Genomic DNA, 18,716 nt, shown 5'->3' with positions numbered 1-18,716 from the left:
TCCCTGACTGTCCAACAGAAAACTGGATTCACAGAATGTCATCAACTCTGATTGTGTGTAAGTCAATAGCAAAATAGTAATAGTAAAACAATAGCAGAACTTAAGTTTATAGTAATATTTCTCAGTTTAGTTCAAATCAGCTTGGCATGATTTCTTTCTATTTTTAATCAATGGACTTTTATGTGCAATGTGCTGGGACCACACTGATCCACATGCAATCAAGTTCTGCCTGTTTTTGCACCACATCCATCTTCTCATACACACTATTTTCCTCAATTAAAAGCATCATATATGGGATTTTCCTTACCAGTTCTTGTACTCCCTTCTGATTGGGAAATGTATCTATGCACTGTTGCAGCACCAAATCAACCGTGTCATGAAAACAGGGGTTGCAGTCTTTCAACCATGAAAGGAGATGAAGAACTTGAGGAAATTTGCATCATGTAAACTTTAAGGCCTCGGATGCATGATGCTTTTTAATGTTTTTTTTCTTCTTCTTCTTTGCCGGCAGTTGTTTAAGCTATTCTAAATAAAATATTTTAACATTTATGTTTGCATGTTAATGTGATGAATTAGACGGCAGATATTTCTTATAATGTTTTTTGATGTGTTGATACTGGAGAACTTGCATATGTTACTAAATTTATTCAAGCACACATTTACAGAAGTTAATTTGGGATTTCCCCGCTGAGCCAGGGAACTGCAAATGGGAGAAGATTGAATTACATGAGAGACACATGTTGCAAAACGTCAAGCCCACCACCGTCCGCTGCATAATGCCTGTCTTGAAGAAGCTCAAAAGTTTCCACCAAGCAGGTGAAAAGTGACAAGTCTGCCAGGTACTGCACTGAGATTCTGCATGTCGATGTTAATTTGTTGCATAATGGATTTTTTTTTCTGTCTTTTTCTGAAATTTGATCAGGGGGATTAAGTGGACAGATTGGATATTATTACTGAAAATAAATATGTGTTAATTTTAAACCACGTTGCTCGCTAATCGAAATAAACCACCAGTAACTCGGTGGGCTTCAGTTTGGGGAGATTTTATGACTCAGCTGATGAACTAGCTCTAAATGTTCAACTATTTTCCCTCATCTGGGTTCTAGCAACATAAGGAGTCTTGTCCTGTTGTCTGTTCCTGTCTTGGTTTCAGATAGACATGCTCGATGTGTTAATAATAGGAGGCGGCCCCCATGCCTTGACCTTGGCGAGCTTGCTCAACAGCCTTGACCCCGTTCAAGACTCTGACCGTGAAGATGACTCTCGTATCTCCAACCCCCATCTCTCGAACCTTGAGACATTCAAACACAAACGCTGTAATGAAAGAAGAAAGAGGAGGACAACAGCAGGTACAACATGTTTGCTTTAATTTATTAAAGAAGAATCAGGAACGTACATTTTTAGAACTTTAATAGAGTCGCAAACCTTGTCACAAGTTTTGATTTTCTTTAACAATCAACATTTATTCTCCAGCAAATAATGCAAAGGAAGGAGACAGATGCCACAATAAGATGAACTCTTTCTTAAGACAGCAATGCCAAACATCCCCCACAAAACGGCTCAATTTAACATTTTAATTAATAAATTGCCACTTTTTAATGAGTTATGTAGAAATGCTCACCTGCTGCCTGAAAAGTTTTTAATGACTTAGTTTGGTAAGAAGCTGAAAGAATCATTAATTAGACAAATTAGTGAAGAGAAAGAGAGAGACAAGTTAACCAAGTGAAAGAAATTGAGTGGGAAACTAAAAGACTAAACTAACTGAGGGAAACTAATGTGAGGAATGGCTGCACACACAATACCACAGACGCCAGGAAATTTCAGAATCGCTCAGAACACAACCCAGCTTTGTATAATTCAAACTACGGACCAAAAAGGTAAAATTAACATTCAGAAACAAGAATGAAAAACAAATCAGGAAATAGAAGGACACAAAGAATGTACAGAGGAACCAGATTACAAAGTTAAAACAGGAGCTGGTCAAAGATAAGAGGTAAACGAAAACTAAAGCCAACAGAACCTTAACCAAGACAAAACTCTAAAAGTTCAACTTGCAAATGTGCAAAGCCACCACAAAGTCCTTTGCACTACGACATGAGTATTTTCTATGATTCACTGGATCACCTTAGTCTCTGGGCAAAAGCTACACTTTCAAAAATAAAGAAGGTTTGTGTTCTTTATTCTCGAGGATCAGTGGCACCACATCATAGACCTGTGGAGTAACTGATAAAAGAAAAAAATAATTTGTATTAGTACATACTCTCTTCTCTCTGAGTTCCAGAAATTACCAGATGGTTCACGCTTCAGGTTCCCTTTTGTGAAAATCAACAGATTCGGTCAGTACTTTATTTCTAGCGCAATATCTCTGCTGAACACACAGCATAATAACAGGTTCTGGGTCGCCAGCGTGGTCGTAGCTCAAGGCATTTACTGATGTTGCTATGTTTTGAGACCATGTTGCTCAGAAACCAAGAAGAAGCTTGGCAGGTTATCCTTGTTGTATTTTCTAATTTAATTTACATAAACCTGGTGAATTATATTATGTTTTTTTTATATTTAACCAGGGGCTATTATTTACCTTGTTGCTAATTTTCTTTTATTACAGCACATGGGCAATGCATGGACGGCAATGCTTGTCCCTGACAAATAAAATATTTCGATGAAATAATTTTTTATGATTAAAAAAAGTTGTTTTCTCATATATTTATTTGTTGTCCCCCTTATTTTTATTTTTTTAATCGTAGCACAGAGTAAAATTCATTTGAAGGAAAAAAAACTCTGAAAATTTTTTTATTCAAGCTGGTATTTCCAAATAAATGACTACGTATGTTTACATGATGTGGATGCTTCAAATAATTGGATGAATTTAATTTGAACATGAGTATAACATGATTTGTGATATATGCTGTATTTTTGTTTTGTTTTTTTGAAGAACAAGTTGTACAAAAATGAAACAAACATCGGCTCAAATGCATACATCATTCATCTCTGCAGGACAGATGACTGAGGAGCAGGAAGAAAAGCCAACAATATCAGAAAGCAATGTTTGCACCCCACTCAGTGTCCTGGTGGTGGACACCTATGGAAAGTGGGCCGGTCTGTGGGAGAGCCAGTTCACAGCTCTGCACATCCCTCACCTGCGCTCTCACACACTGGTGCACACAGACCCTTTAAATAAGGTATTAACATAACTTCCCCTGAAGTGGAAATGAGGAATACAAATACAGCCTGTATGTTTTTTCATATGACAGAATGCGCTTCAGGAGTTCGTTCTCAAGTATGATCGTTCAGCAGAGCTTCACAGCCTTCCGGACCACGTTCAAATTCTGGATGAAAACGCGTTCTTCAATGACATGCGGCTTGGCAAGAAGGAAAGGAGACGTCTGAATGTCACGTCAACACTGAAGAAGAGTTTGTCCTTCAGCCTGCCGGGAACCAAACTGAGCGTGGATTTTTTTAAAGAACAGGTCGGAAAGATATTTTCCAAATAAAGATGTCTCTTAAAGTGACTTCTGTCTCTCTGAAGTAGCTTCACTTCATAAAATGTTGCAATCCTATTTGTTTTGAGGTACAACATTGCAAGGCATTATTTTATAAAATGATTATTTTATCCTATGAATTTCAGTGAGACTTTCTGAGTGTTGAAGGATTTCAAGACACAGATAGTTTTTGTTTTTTGTTAACATGCAGGTGAAGAGATACAAATTGGACAAAATTCTGCTGAAGGGAACAGTCGAACACATCATCCCAGTGACTGGGGACACAAAAGGAATGGGTGAAGAACAGGAAACCCAAAGAGAGAGTGAACAGGTGAAAGTTCACCCAAGAAAGAAGGTTGAACATTTCTGCGTTGAACTTCAAGACGGCAGCATCTTGAGAGCCCGGCAGGTTGTTTTGGCAACAGGTCCAACCCGTGTTCAAATGTCCAACATTCCCGAATGGGTAAAAAGCATTGAGGAAAGTTACCCAGAGGGGCGACTGCAACACACAGTTCATCTCATGCACAAGCCGCCAAACTCTAAGCAAAGACTCCAAGAAATGGATTGTCCAGGACAGGAGGAGACTTCATCCGGTCAAGGTAAGATAGATTTCTCCTTTCAATAGAGTGAACTCCAAGGGGGTTATAACTTTTACTCTCTAAATCTTCCTTTTTAAAAGCATTATTTTAAGCCCAGTGTTAAGCCTTGCTTTTACATGAAACCTTTAGATTTATTCTGAAGGTTGACACTGAAACTGATCTATGGAGTTCCTTCACAAGAATTGTATCACTATGTGTGTCCATTACATGTAGTATGTGAGGCAGGACAGAGAGTAATGGTAGTTGGTGGAGGTCTGACCAGCGCGCATGTCGTATCGATTGCCCTGCAGCAAGGGGCCGACCACGTCACATGGGTCATGAGAAAACACCTGCAGGTCTAGTGACCGCGTGAAACAGCATGTGGATCAACCAATAAAAGCAACACAGTGATGGCACATTTGATCTTCAAACATAGCCGTGTTCAACCTTTTTTCCGTAGCTGAAACAGTTTGATGTTGGCGACGTGGAGAGCCTGGTGGGCCGTTACTCCCACGTGGAGCACGGCATCAAGATGGATGGCCAGTCCTACCTGAGGCAGTTCTACAACGAACGCAGCCTTCACAAACGTCTGGCTATGATCCGGCAGGCGAGGAAAGGGGGCGCCATCACCCCAGAGGCATACATCCACCTGCAGCCATTTATACAGAGCGGACAGGTGGAGCTGAAGACATTCTGCCAGGTAGAGCAACCTGTAAATACAGATCTGTGACAACTTTGAATAAAACTGACTGTAAAATCAGAAAATGTGCAGAAGAACATCACAGCTTTTTCTGCTCATACTCACTGAACAAATTTGGTTAACTTTCACTTCGTTTTTTGCACAACAAATAGATGATAAGGCATACAGTACTTTCCTGTCATACATGCTTTATTTCTTTGATTCTTTGCTCTTTAAGTCATTCTAAAGCAAATGCTGCAGGGCTCACTGATTTCCTGCAGAGTGCTATTGGATTGGAAAATGTTTATGTGGCTGATAAATGAATGCCTGGATGAACATTACATTATAACAAGATGAGCAATCAGCTGACTTTGCCAGTTGAAGTCAATAGGTTTATTCATGAATTAAGGTTAACTTGAATTGGGCACCTGTACAGGTGAACGAGGCCAGCTGGTGCTACAGGTCACAATCCTGGAATCTGTCTCTCAGCACCAGAGACCACTGGACAGGGGACAGGATCTGGCTGGCCACCGGCTGCAAACTTGACGTCAAACAGGATCCACTGCTTTCTGACGTGATGAAGAATTTCCCAATCCAGGTGGGCTATGTTTCCAAACTAACTCTTGTGTTATAATTTTGGAATTTAGTCTCAATTGGACAAACCATTAAGTTTATTGATGTGCATCTGGGTTTTCCACTTTAAAGGTGATTGAGGGGTGGCCTTGTATACTGGAAAGCTTACAATGGACAGGAGGATGCCCACTCTACCTGATGGGACAGTACTCTGCTCTTCAGGTAGGCAAACATTTTTGTTGTATTTTACTAAGCAAATCTTGGTTTCTGACACAAATTGTAAAGTTTCTCTGAGTTCAAGAGCTTTCAGTCTTATATATTCCTTCACAGGTTGGTCCTCATGCTGTAAATCTAGCTGGTGGACAGGCTGCCAGCATGAGAATTGCCAAGAACATCCCGCATCATCAGATGCAGGACAGAGGACGGGATTCTGAAATGGGAAGAGGGAAATCCAAAACTGAAGAATATATCCAGCAGATGAAAGGACTTTTCTGGCTTTAGTGCTAACCGAACCCTTCAGATGCAACTGAGACTAATATCGCATAATAAAATAAGTGGTCTGAAAGTAAACCACCAAGCTTGCCCTCTCCTGTGCAGAAAAAGACTTACGGACTGAAATAACATGAAGAAAAAAGAAAAAAAATCAGAAGACCCTTTTGGATATGGTATGGCGAACTTCAGCTTGAGATGTTTTCAAATATATTGTTATTTTTAAAATATTTATTTATTTTACTTTTGTGCAATGTATGTGTTATTTAGATTTTCTTGTGATTGTTCTGATTTCAGTTTTTCTTCTTTATGGTGCTTTTTTTTGTGTTGCTTGCCTTTGTTTGAAAAAAAGACCAACAGAACAAGTGAGTGATTTTATCCCACTCCTTAAAATACAGTTTGGTGATTTTTTTTTTTTTTTAATTAATAATCATTTTTTTGGTAAAGAATTATTGACAAATTAATATTATCTATAAAATCAGCTATTTAAATGTATTTCAATAAAAAAAAAAATGTCTTTTTTCAACTTTTGCTAAATCTTGTTTTCCTTCTTTTACCTTGAACCGTCGTGTCTTAAGCTCCGCCCCCCTTTCCTCACTTCCGCCTTCTAATCTTGGTCAGGTTCAAATTTACTGAAATTATTTGATTTTTAAGCATTAGAAACCGACGAAATCGGACAGGTTTTGCACGCAGGCAGGTGAGTGGATTCACAATGAAAGCAGACGGCTCGGTTCAGTTTTTGCTGCTGACGGTGGAAAACTGGCACCGTTCAAACTTTACATTGTTGCGTTATTGAGCACAGTGTGTCTGGCACGTCTCAACGAGATATTGGTGGCAGCAGGTGTTAAAACTACGTGTCTGCAGCCGCGGTTACAGCAAACCTTTATTGCGGCGTAACAATAAAGCCGCAAATGGGGAAGTGACGCCGAAAAGGGTGGACGTCCAGCAGAGATAATGTGACAATGTATGCGTCTCTGTTGTGAAATTATTATAAGCTGTTTTGTATTTTAGAAACTAACGCAGCTCACCAGCAGTGGATATGATCAGCTGATCCATCGGAAATGCAGGCACTGCTGTAACACTGGTTCATCCACTATTTCTCAATGACTGCATGCTATGCCAGCCTTTCGGCCAATGCTGGGTTGAATTGATCATCATATATTACTTTTAATCAGTTTATTATGAAATGTCCATCTGAAAACGTCTGATCATACGTCATACTTACTTCATGAGGGTTCAGTAACCTGAAAATGCAATATGTATGTCTATAACTGTGGCAAACATAAAGTATATGCAACCGTCATCAGTAAACATATTACCATATAATAAGTGCTGAAAATACTTTTAGCACTTTGTATAAGTTTTTCACAATTGATGTCTTTATGTACTTTTTTAATTAGCTGATTCAAAATTCCTATTCAATTCAACTTCAGCCCAGATGCATCATGTGGTTACAGTTTGAGAACCATGGACTAAAGTTATGGGACAGATACAAATGGCTGCCATTTCTGCTTTCAACAAGTCAAAAGTGTACTGTATGTTTTGCAGTGTCTCGTGAAATTCTGCACAGAGAAGATGATTGTGAGGAAGCTGCTGAAGACCGTTCTCAGTGTGGAACAAGCGGAGGGAGTCGGCGCTCGGGTCCGAAGGAGCATTGGTAGGAAGGAAGTAAGTTCAAGCAACATCGATCAGTTGTACACTTCAAGAGTGACACTTATGAATATTCCCTATGTATTTTACTTGAAGCTAAGCAACTTGGATCCTTTCCTGATGCTGGATGAGTTTAAGGTGGTCAAGCCGGCAGGTTTTCCAGACCATCCTCACAGAGGATTTGAGACGGTAAGAAGACGGAACAAAGAGTTCATACTACCCTCGTTTGGAAACTGGGATTCTTGAAATGTTGTTATTTTGGATATTTATCTTTTATAGAGTTTAGCATTTAATACTTCCTGTTCCTCTTGGGGAGAAAAAATCTTTCAAAAACCAAACCAAAGTCTTTACATTAGCAATCGACATCTCCAGTCTTTTATAAAAGTATTAGTCTATCTTACTTTCACAACTTAAATACAGCCATTTTCTCGTGTGTTTTCTTCCATGTATTATTTTAGACAAAGAATTTTTTGTAGTTTACACTGTTTTCCATGACGGTGTAGAGATACGTGTGCTGCCCATTTTTCTTAATTACATAAATAATCGAAACGTTGACCCATTTTCTTTTTAAAAGGGTGAAGCTGAACAGAAAACCAAGCCCACATACAAGCAAACAGCAAAATTCATATTTAAACACTGGACTCCGACAAGAGGCAACAGTATTATTTATTTCAAAAGCAGTATGACTTATTTAAAAAAAAAAAAGAATGAATAATTTCATTTAGCTTAAACTTTGTCGTAAATACGTTTTTCTTGACGGCGTATAGAAATGTGTGCTACCCTTTTTCTTATTTATGTAAGTAACCAAAACGCTGAATCATTTTCTTTTGAAAAGGCTCAAACCGAGCAGAACAGCCACGCCCAGATACAAGCAAACAGTAAAACTCATATTTAAACACTAGATGGCGACAAGAAGCAACATTATTCTATTCACTTATGGTAACTCTGAGTTTACACATTTTCAAAAATCATACATTAGGACAGTGGCATTAAATATGTTTTGGCATTTTGAATTATGGAGAATCTTAACCTAAGTCAACATATTGTTGAGTTAAATATTTCAATATGACAGCTTGAACAAAAAAAATCCCTTAATTTTTTTAAATAGAAGAGTTGTTCTGTGTCATCAGAAAATCTATGATTTAATGAATTTTCTGTCACTTCACTGCTGTTTATACTTTTATGATCATTCATAATAAATTCTTACTAATAAATAAGATTTTCTGAAATTATTGAACTAAACATGTTAAAAACAAATAAAACCTAACCTAAATTCCCATTAACATCCCAGACACCTCCCACCCCCAGTTTGTGTTTGGTTTTGCGTATGCAACCTTCATTTCCCTGTGTGCATGAATAGCAATGGACCCAGCTGACCCTCCCACAGCTTTTGAAATCACACAGCGGTGGAGATGGATCCACAGTTCACTGCTGGGGCTCGAGCTTCCCTCCCTTAGACAGATGTTTAACTTTGAGCCTGCAACCTTAAGCTCTGCGTTTCTCTTCCTGCTGTGCTGAAATGAAGGGGTGAACATTGGGAATAGAGTTGGCAAAGCACTTTTTTTTTTTTTTTTTTTTAACTCTGCAACTATACATTCCTTGAGTTTAGGAGCCTTTTATGGCCTAATGATTGTTAAGTTACAGTTAAGAGGGTTAATTAACAAAACAAAACCATATTTTACAGAATACAGATTTGGTATGAATGTAAAAGCAAAAACCCGACTTTAGAGACATAGTTTAGCGACTTCAAAGGAGAGAGCAAAAAATATGAATAAAAAAACTAATTTAATTTGTGTGTTATGATTTAATGTAATCATTTTGGCAGTTAACCACAGCTTTAATTTGTGGCTTTCGTCTGTGTGTGTGTTTTTGTGTCTTAGGTCACGTATGTTTTGGGGGGAATCACAGCCCATGAGGACTTTTGCGGTCATTCTGGACGTCTGATGCCTGGAGATTTACAAGTACTGAAAAAGAATTGGGCAAAAAAATGACTTGTGATTCTTTTGTTACTATAAAGTTGCAGATTATTTTAGGCAAAAAAGAAACCATTGTAATTTATTTTGCCAGCACTTTTCACATTGCTGATGAGCTTTGTTTAAAGCTGTTTACCTCAGTCAGTAAATTTGCCACCTTAAATAATAATTTCTATTTCTTTCACTATTATCACTGTGAATGAAGCTACATAAGCAGAAAAACTAATGTAGCACACAAATACCCTTGATTTTAACACGTATGATTTAAAAAATTTTTTAAAGCAGTACAACAAACGCAACTTGAAACAGAGTTTCAGTCAAGTCCAGCTGAGTTTACTTCAACACACAGCGTACCTCAGTGGACTAGAGCTCCTCATGAAAACTGCAGATGTCCCAAAGCATTTTAGTTAGTATAGTTTTGTTAAAGACAGAAACAAAACAATGAATATGACCAAGAACTAAAAGATTTTCTTTAAACAAAATGCATTTATAACGGCAGCATTTCAAAGAAAATTTTGTTTTCCTAAAGAAACAACAAACTTATGTAGCCATACAGCTGTCTCAGGTTTTAGATAAATGTTTCATTGCACCTGTAATTTTCACTTTTATTAGTACTTTATGAAGTCAAACTGGACGGTGGTTCTCGTATAACTGTCAGTTTTTTACTGAATATTTATAGAAATTATATCAATATTAAAAGGTAATAGCTAGCTGATATTAAAGAAAGGAGGAGCTGGTGAATACTAAATATTTCACTTGTTTTTTACCAGAAATCCCAAACCTTTTTGTTGATCTTTTCAGACAATCTTTTTTTTTTTTTTTTTTTTTTTTTTTTTTAAAACTATCAGCTGTAAATGTTTTCTCTTGATGGATTCATTTCTGAATCTGACCTGAGGCAACTAGAGAATTACATAATTGAAGGACTAAATTTTTCATAAGACTGTGACTGCCTGTAAGGAAAGTTCCTGAAAGCTCATAAAATCATTAACAAGTTTATGGAAAACATTATTTTAAAAAACTTTAGGTCTTTGTAAGCAGTTTGTTTGTCAACACCTTTTGGATGCATTGGTCATACATTAAAAGGCTTAACATAAATTTACCTTTATGCTAAAGTTCCTGCAATTTATTTAGGGTATTTGTATCAGACTATCCTACGTCGACTGTTACAGTTGCATGAACTCACCTACAGTGAGTATTTGTATTCAGTTCAGATTAAATTTAACAGATCACTGGTTCTACAATTAGTGGCTTCACTAAAGATTTTGCTTCAGTAAATGTCAGAAAAAACATTTTCAATGTTTACTTTTTAAAGTTCATTATTTAATTCAAGTAACACAAACACAGTTTCAAAATAAGCTTAATATTGTAGCTTCAACATTTTCGAACATACTCAACATCAGGGTTACATGTATGCACTTTGTGATTGAGATTATGAGAGAAATTGTGTCGTTGTCTGCCAGTGGATGACAGCAGGACGGGGGGTGGTCCATGCTGAGATGCCTGTGTCAGAGGAGCCAGTGGTGGGACTGCAGCTCTGGGTGAACCTCCGAAAACAAGAAAAGATGATTGAACCAGCATACCAGGAGCTTAAAAGCTCGGAGATCCCCAAACGCAGCCAGGGTGGGGTCACGGTCGCCGTGATATCCGGAGAAGCACTGGGAGCAAAGGTGGGTGTTCATTTGTGAGAGAATCTTCGTATTTCAACCAACGAACTTAAAGCAGGAGCAGAAATTTTTAAGTGAAGTGATTTCTCTTTTCATCTAATAAGCAAATACCTAAATGTATATGTCTGTGTGTTACTGAACAGGACAGTGTGTTTACCACAATATTTTACCGCAGTGGTTGGAAGGATTGTTTGGAAAAAGGAAGCTAGAAATGAGGAACAGATTCTTTTGGCATGTGAATGATGACTTGCAGTTATGTGGCTACTCCTAGTTGTTTTCCTACATATGTGAACAGCGGTGGATTCTGAGGTGGCGTCTGATTGAGAAAGTGTGAACTGATGACAAACGGTGGCCAGCTGAGAGTGAAGATGAATTAGTTATGGTTGAAATTACTTGATTTGAAGACAACATGATCACATTTTCACATAACTGCTGGTCTTCAGATTAAGCTAAAAAGTTATGGCTCATAAGGAAATGCTAACATAACAGCTTTGGTAAATAAAGAGGATCAGTGGAAAAGTGCAAGTGCCTTGATATGTGCATAATATAAACAAGAGCATAAAAGACACAGCATGTTCCTGTGTTTCACAAACCAAGAATTAACATTAGTTTCAATTAAAGAACAGTATAACTTCTCAACTTCCCTAAAATAATAAAAACACGTTGGCTTGAAATAATTTCAGACTTTTAATCAGAAGGTGTAGGACGGAGCTCTTGGACGAAGAAATGGGCTTTTATATTCTTGGCTAAATATAGAATCCAGTTCAACTTGTTTAGTCCATGTGATTTGACATGTGCACTTTGGGATGTGTGACCGGCACACAAACCAAAAGTGCACAGTTGGTGCAAAATACCCATAAAATACTGAACACAGATTTAACACTGATGGAAGAGGTTGATTTGAATTTATGTCCCTATACTCTTTTTTATTTGCACACATTGTGCTCATAACGACAATACTAAAACTCAGTTAAATTTGAATATGTTTTGAGAAGAAACTTTACAGAGTGTGGGCTCACAACCCAGATAGAGAGAGCTCTTGGGGAATAAAAATATTGTGTTTATTTGGTGTTGATCACAGATTAAAACTTGATTCCTATGAAAAACAAACTCAAACAAGATATGTGATGATATCTTGCCCATAGTATAACGGTACTATGGGCCGTTATAATGTAAGCTTATCATAACGGCCCATAGTACGAAATAAAACATGCATATCTGTGCATTTTTTTACTATATGCTTTTTTTCTTGTATACAGTCTAAGGTTTACACAAGAACACCAACCTTGTATTTGGACTTCAAGCTGCAGGCCGGGGCCATGCATGTGCAGCCGGTCCCCTCTGGTAAGAGAATCCTTGTATTGTTGTACAACCCAGAGACGGATTGGAAATAACTAAAGAATCAGAGCAGACCTATTCACAAACATCTAGTTGTTCCCTTAAGACTTATTATAAATGTACAGGTTTGGAAGTATCCATGCTGTGAAATGATCTAGTTTATATAAAGCTGCACTGTTCATCGCACACTAAACATCTTCTGCAGTTTGTTTTTTTTTACACTCAAATACTGTATTGTAAATAATTGTCTTTTTCATGCTCAGTACACATGAAGCACATTATGGACGTTTTTGGAAAAGTAATCAGACTGTTGTCGCATATCCCTTTTATTGCGAGTCCAATATTCCTATTTCTAATAACTGCACAGTATTTTCTGTTACAGTTTTGTACAGTATCTCATTATTACTACTTCTGTTGTTCTTATTGTTAATCGTTTTGTGTGAACTTTTACATATGATGCTGCTGTTTCACCTGAATTTCTCAATGGTGGGACAATACAGACCTGTTCTATTGTCATTTCAGTAGAACTAGACCAAGATAGTGTTGTTACCTTTGAGTTTGGTTCAATAAACCATTTATTTCAGATAATGGAAGCTGCATTTTCCATTGCATACTTGTCAGGTCTAAATACCTATTAAACAAACACAGGAAAGACAAGAGAGTTGGATTCTTTGTTTCTCGCGAGGAGAGCAGACAGAGATGTGCTTTCAGTTACAAATCTCCAACCGCTCTGAAAAACACATCTCCCGCTCCTCTGTTTTATTGATTTTAGGAACCCTACCACACGGGGCGCTGCAACTCTAAAAGGGTGGAGGGGATAATTAAACACATCGTTGCAGCGCTAAATGATAATCACTAACTAAACACATGTTATCTACAATCTAAATCCTTCTAGCTCCAGGCACGGCGTCGAATGGGACACGTTGTATAGCTTCAAAGCAACGGCTTTGAAGCACAAAGAAGCACAGAGCAGAGTTTATTGTCAGGCTTGTAAAACTCTGCTGGGAACAACTAACACCTCTGTCTTGTAGGAAGTCCTGCAGGGCAACAGCTGCTGAGAGTAGCTGTCACCTCTATTTCTCAGGGAAGTCTCAGGATAGAATCAAAGTTATTTAACACACAGAAACATTATCTAAATGTAACTACAAGGCTACATGATACAACAAATATTTGATAATACTAATAATACAATTTACCCAACAATACTAATAACATTTCTTTTTTTTGACAGGATGGACCACCTTCATTTATACTCTCTCTGGAACTACTCATGTTGGTGAGGGATTTTTTTTTTCAACTTTCTTTACTTTGTTTTATTTTTGCTGGAAGTATTTCTGACTCAACTTTACAGTTTAAATGTTAATAAATAGGAATATATCTGGTAAGTTGAGCTGAACCAACGTGCTTTGGTGGGTAATATAGACTACCTGACTACTACTGAAAAATCTACATAGCAAGTAAGTGAGTGCTTTGAGACTAACAACAGCTTGCCTTTTAAATCCAACCAGAAGGTTAAATACGTTCAACTTTAAAGCTTGGCCACTTATTACTGTTACTTACTAATAGTGTTTTTAGTTTTTCTTTGATATCAATCATATTTCTAGAAAATATGAGCGTACCAAGCTGCATATCAGTAACATGTAATTTAACTGTTATATAATTGTAACCGCTTGACCTGGTGGATAAATTCCTGATGTTTCTCACTGGGTAGGTTCAGGTTCAGGAAACTCCCTTTGCATGAGAACAGACTCTTCCAGACACTGGACTTCTTTTCACAGGCTTTCTTGGTTTATTTGAACTGATTTTAATATTCTGCTATAAAATCTTGCTACATTTGATTACTGTCCTTTGTTATCCTGAAGAATCACTTAACTGACTGTAATCACAACCAGATGTTTTAATGACACCAGAGGATAAGAAGGGATGCTGAGACTAAAGCAGCTATTTGAGTTTCAAGTCTCTTAACTCTGTGTGTCGTCTGGCCTAAATCAGAACCAGCTGACTTTGATGAATGCACCCAGGAGAGCCGCTATTGTTTTTCTCTCAGCATTCAGTCTCATTGTGCTACTATCTTTATATACTACCCATAAAATGGTTCATAAATGGTTTGCAAACAAGTAACACAAATTGAAGAGCAGCTTATGTGAATGTGTTGTATTAATTATATCAATGCCATGTCAATTACTTAATTTTAATTTTATGTTAATTACTTGTACTACTTTTTAATTATACTGATAGTTCACACATGTTAGAAAAGTATAATGAAATATAAAATAACACGGTTCGGTTTTTCTAGACTTAATGTATTTAGTTTACTTTTCAGAACGTACAGTGACATAATTAGTAAAACGTGTAAAACATAAACTGTCTCTAAACTCACAGACTACTTTTCCAGGTGCGTCTTATTCATTCAAATCGTGAATAAGCCAGTCACAGGGCACAAAGCAATACATTTAGGCAGCTGTGCTTGGTGCAGATGACTTGCTGATGTTCAGACAGATTTATTTGATGTCCCATGGTTCTTGTTCCCAGACTGGCTGGTATGAGCAATTTAGAAACCACTGATCTATAGACAACAACCACTGAATGTGAAGAGAATTGCCCAAGAAGAGAAAATATCTAGTGATTAGTTGCAGGAACATAAGAGAAGGTACTGTACTTCCTGTGTACTGCCATTATTTAGTCTGTCCTGCCTTGCATCATCGACATATCGGGCTGCTTGGTGCTGCCAGTGTCCCCTCTATAGGACCACAGTGTATCCACCTTTACATGAATATTTACCATGTCACAAAACATAAAAGTCTCACAGTAGTGTTGTGCCTTCCATAGTTGCCAGATTATATCAAGAGCATCTTTGTGTTTTGGTGAAATGGGAGGTTTCCATCATGGATGTGCAGATGACAAAGCTGCAGAAACAATGTGATGTTATCTTGTTAACTTGGATCAAAAACTCTAAAGAATGTTTTCACAACTTGTTGAATCTGTGCAATGAGGAAGTAGAGCAGTTCTCATGACAAAGGCTGTACAACCTGAAAGTACCAAAGTGGACTAAATGAAATAGAAAGAGAGTGTATGCAATAAATGTTTGACCTCACATAGGTTTATACTTGATGTAAATAATGTGATGATTTTGTTTACATATTAATGTGCTTTTTTTTTTCTTTTTTTTTAAAAAGGCTCAGATCAGGACCAGCAGCCGGTGGGGCCTCATCACACTGTGGTGTTTGGAGATGGTGATTGTGTCAGGTTTGAAAACAAGGTATAAAACTTCAGATGTTGAGACCTTGTCCACATACATGGTTTGTCAGATGGACTTTATTGTCAAAAATGAAACATTTATCAGAAAAAGACATCAGCCACAGCTGTTTTTTTGTTTGTTTTTTTAGTTTAAAATGCCATTAAGACTCATAAACAGTTGGCAAAGTGTCTAACAATATTGTTGAAGTTTTGGTCTCACAGACTCATTAGTAGTTTTACCAGTTTGCTGTAAGGAACATCCCCATTCTTCCTTAAAAGGTGTTCCTGCTGCAGGAAAGCATCTAGAAAGCCTCAACATTTCAACCACTTTCAAATTTAGCAATTTTTAGTGTTCTAATTTATTGCTTAGAACACTAAATCTAGAATCTAACACTTTTAATTAGATTTTAAAAAATCACTTTTTTTAATCAAATTTTTATTATAAAAAAAACCTTTTGTTAAGCTGATGTTATTTTTATTACTTGAAATCTTCCTTTAACCTTTTTTCCAAGAGAGATGATGGATTGTTTTTATCTCCAGGGCTCTGAAGTTTCTCATTTTGTGCTGATTGCTGGAGAACCGATCAACGAGCCGGTGGTACAACAGGGTATGTTCTCTGCTTTTCCATTACTGTTCAGTAAACAAAACATGCCTTTGTTATTAGCAGGAATTCTCTGCACAGCTTTCATGTGTTAATTCAAGTTGTTTGGCCTTCAGGTCCGTTTGTAATGACCACTCAGGAGGAGATCCACCAGGCCAAGATGGACTTCTATAATGGCACAAATGGCTTTGAAAGAGCCAAACACTGGAGGTCCAAAATCAGAGATTCTTTTTAAGCAATGCAGCTCTTTATACAGGTTGTTTCTGTCTTGCACATGGGGATGGATTGGAGAGTGTTGTGATATTTTGGTACAAACCTGATGTACAACAACAACAAAAAAGACACTGATTTAGAGCTTTAAATATACTTATACCTAATCATAATGCTTTACACGGGTATCTTTCTTATGATGTTTGTAGTTACAGAAATAATATATACAATACTGTATTTTGGTGTTTTTAAGTGGGTATAGAAATACATGTAATTTAGGTTTGAGCTGCTATGATTTCTTGATTAATTGTAAGCTGTGGTGTTCTTTTTTTCAGTAGGATTTCCTCTGTCTATCCTCCTCCACCGCTTTCCTTTTCCATCTTCGTGACCTTCAACCCCAAACGTTTCACTTCTATTTTTGTCATAATTATCTTGACTGCTAGATGGCGCCATTAACACAAACTGCAAGTGCTGCATTGAGATGTTTGTACAAACCGGCTTTATCATAGTGGAAGGAAAGTCTCTTATTTTGCTAAAAAAAAAAGAATAACACAGCAGTAATATATGTTCTTAACCAGCACTTTAGAAATGGAGATTAGCACATATGCTGAGATGGTGTCATGTGCTTATGCTAGGCGCCTTCAGAGACTTAGTTTATTTAAAAAAAAAAAAAAGGATTTTAAATTCTGTTTCGAGAATTTGTGGCGTAAATTCATCCTTGTGGATGTATAACCCCTGCAAGATGGTGCTAATTAAAGCATGCTTTCCTGAAGGAGTGTTTAGTCGCTGCTACTGGGATATAGTTCCTATTGATTAATTCATCTTCACTGAAGTTACCAAAGCAACCACATAGGAAAATTTCCCTGGTGACACTTGTTAGATATTTTAACACAAGGTTTGGCAAAAGACTAATTTTTAATGGATAATAAGCACTTTGTTTGCTCTCCTTTATTTTATTGACTCACTACAGGTTTGCTCTATGTGTATTCCATCTTCCCTTTGAAGCTGATGTGTGTTACCTAAAGCATACGAGTAATAAAAGTTAAGAAGAAGTTTACATATTATTAAACTCATCATTTTAGGACATAAGGTTCTCCAGCATTGTACATTTGAAAATGTAAATCTTTTGAAGACTGTCTTGATTGGACAAGTGTAACGATCATATTTTTCCATCTTCAAATATTGAAAACTACAGACTACACAGCTTACAGATGCCATAGATTTGTTTGTTGGTGGTGGTGCATTTCTTGCAAATTAAATACTAAACTTAATGTGTTGGTAAGGGTTAGTGGATAGGAGACGGGTGTGGTGCTGGTTCCTTACTTCCCATCATGTCTGGATCACATTTAAAACACGTGTTCCCGCTCATAGTCAGGGTCATGCAAGTCTAGAGAGAAAAGAAAGGTGAAAGGTTTAGCAGGCAGATGATCTGCCAACTTGATACAAAGGTTTGAATAACAGAAACAAGAATCACAAGTTAAGATAAATCTTGATGCTGTAAGACTGTCTTTGTAAAACTAGGTAGATTTTGTTGTTACAAAACAACAAAATCTTGTATTAGTTTATAAACTTTATTAGTTTACTAAAATATTATTAGTTTATTTTTTATTAATAGTAAATTACATATTGCCTAATAGGTCATTATTAATAACCCTAATAATTATTTAATAATTATTAGGATTATTAAATAACCCTAATAATTTAGGGTTATTTTTATTACCCTAAAAGTAACCTTAGGGTTATTTTTCCATAAAAATCAAAGCTGCCTGAAGTAGCATAGCCATAAAGTTCTAAGTCCTGAAACATACACTAATAGTAAAGAGCATTTTTGCACTGCCTCGTTGTCTAACAGGAAATCTCAGTTTATTCATCAAAGCTTTAGCAGGACTGCCTTGGTTTAAAGCCCATCTCTCCATTTGGCTCAAACAAACACGGAGGAAGGAAGGTCTTTGTTTAATTCTCAATTAAACTTTAATTCTCAGTTTAATTTTAGTTTTAGCATGAGAACCTTCCTGCAGTAGTGTGACGTGGCGTTTTGTGGGTTTCTCACACTCTTGAACCTGAGCTTTCAAAGTTCATTTAGATGGGTGCCAGGAAAAAAATGCTCCACCAGCTCAGCACATTTAGTGTGTTTTTGCTAGTGAAAAAACGCTGGTGAGCAATTAGACATTTTACATAGAAATGACCATGTAAATTTATTTTAAGCCTTTCATATTTTTATTTTTTTAATATAAGGTTCATTGCA

At 36.9% G+C, this 18,716-nt stretch overlaps 2 protein-coding genes and 1 long non-coding RNA gene across 5 annotated transcripts; 2 read left to right on the top strand and 1 right to left on the bottom strand.

The window, feature by feature from the left end:
• Positions 1-713: 713 nt before the first annotated feature.
• On the top strand, positions 714-4,634 carry LOC114143055 (uncharacterized). 2 transcript variants are annotated; one of them, XM_028014783.1, is made up of 6 exons: positions 714-839; positions 1,154-1,349; positions 2,995-3,179; positions 3,252-3,467; positions 3,691-4,078; positions 4,518-4,634. In XM_028014783.1, exons 2-6 carry the CDS (start codon positions 1,160-1,162, stop codon positions 4,529-4,531), a joined length of 993 nt encoding a protein of 330 aa, XP_027870584.1. In that variant the 5' UTR covers positions 714-839; positions 1,154-1,159; the 3' UTR covers positions 4,532-4,634. The 2 variants fall into 2 exon arrangements, with proteins under 2 accessions (XP_027870584.1, XP_027870583.1); XM_028014782.1 differs by lacking the exon at positions 4,518-4,634 and adding an exon at positions 4,292-4,511 and having other exon boundaries at positions 715-839.
• Positions 4,635-6,359: 1,725 nt separating this feature from the next.
• pir (pirin) lies at positions 6,360-17,528 on the top strand. 2 transcript variants are annotated; one of them, XM_028014784.1, is made up of 10 exons: positions 6,360-6,495; positions 7,347-7,466; positions 7,545-7,637; positions 9,329-9,409; positions 10,882-11,088; positions 12,345-12,429; positions 13,655-13,699; positions 15,600-15,682; positions 16,201-16,267; positions 16,378-17,528. In XM_028014784.1, exons 2-10 carry the CDS (start codon positions 7,374-7,376, stop codon positions 16,494-16,496), a joined length of 873 nt encoding a protein of 290 aa, XP_027870585.1. In that variant the 5' UTR covers positions 6,360-6,495; positions 7,347-7,373; the 3' UTR covers positions 16,497-17,528. The 2 variants fall into 2 exon arrangements, with proteins under 2 accessions (XP_027870585.1, XP_027870586.1); XM_028014785.1 differs by lacking the exon at positions 6,360-6,495 and having other exon boundaries at positions 7,347-7,455.
• LOC114143058 (uncharacterized) lies at positions 15,801-17,842 on the bottom strand. Its single transcript, XR_003595151.1, has 2 exons — positions 17,795-17,842; positions 15,801-16,290 (listed from the first exon to the last, which is right to left on the bottom strand). It is a non-coding gene; the product is annotated as an uncharacterized LOC114143058 (long non-coding RNA).
• Between the last annotated feature and the right edge of the window lie 874 nt (positions 17,843-18,716).

The sequence above is a fragment of the Xiphophorus couchianus genome, chromosome 4, assembly GCF_001444195.1.
Source record: "Xiphophorus couchianus chromosome 4, X_couchianus-1.0, whole genome shotgun sequence".
NCBI lineage: Eukaryota > Metazoa > Chordata > Actinopteri > Cyprinodontiformes > Poeciliidae > Xiphophorus > Xiphophorus couchianus.
Note: the sequence above shows the minus strand (reverse complement) of the source record. Positions and strands in the feature narration are given on the sequence as shown.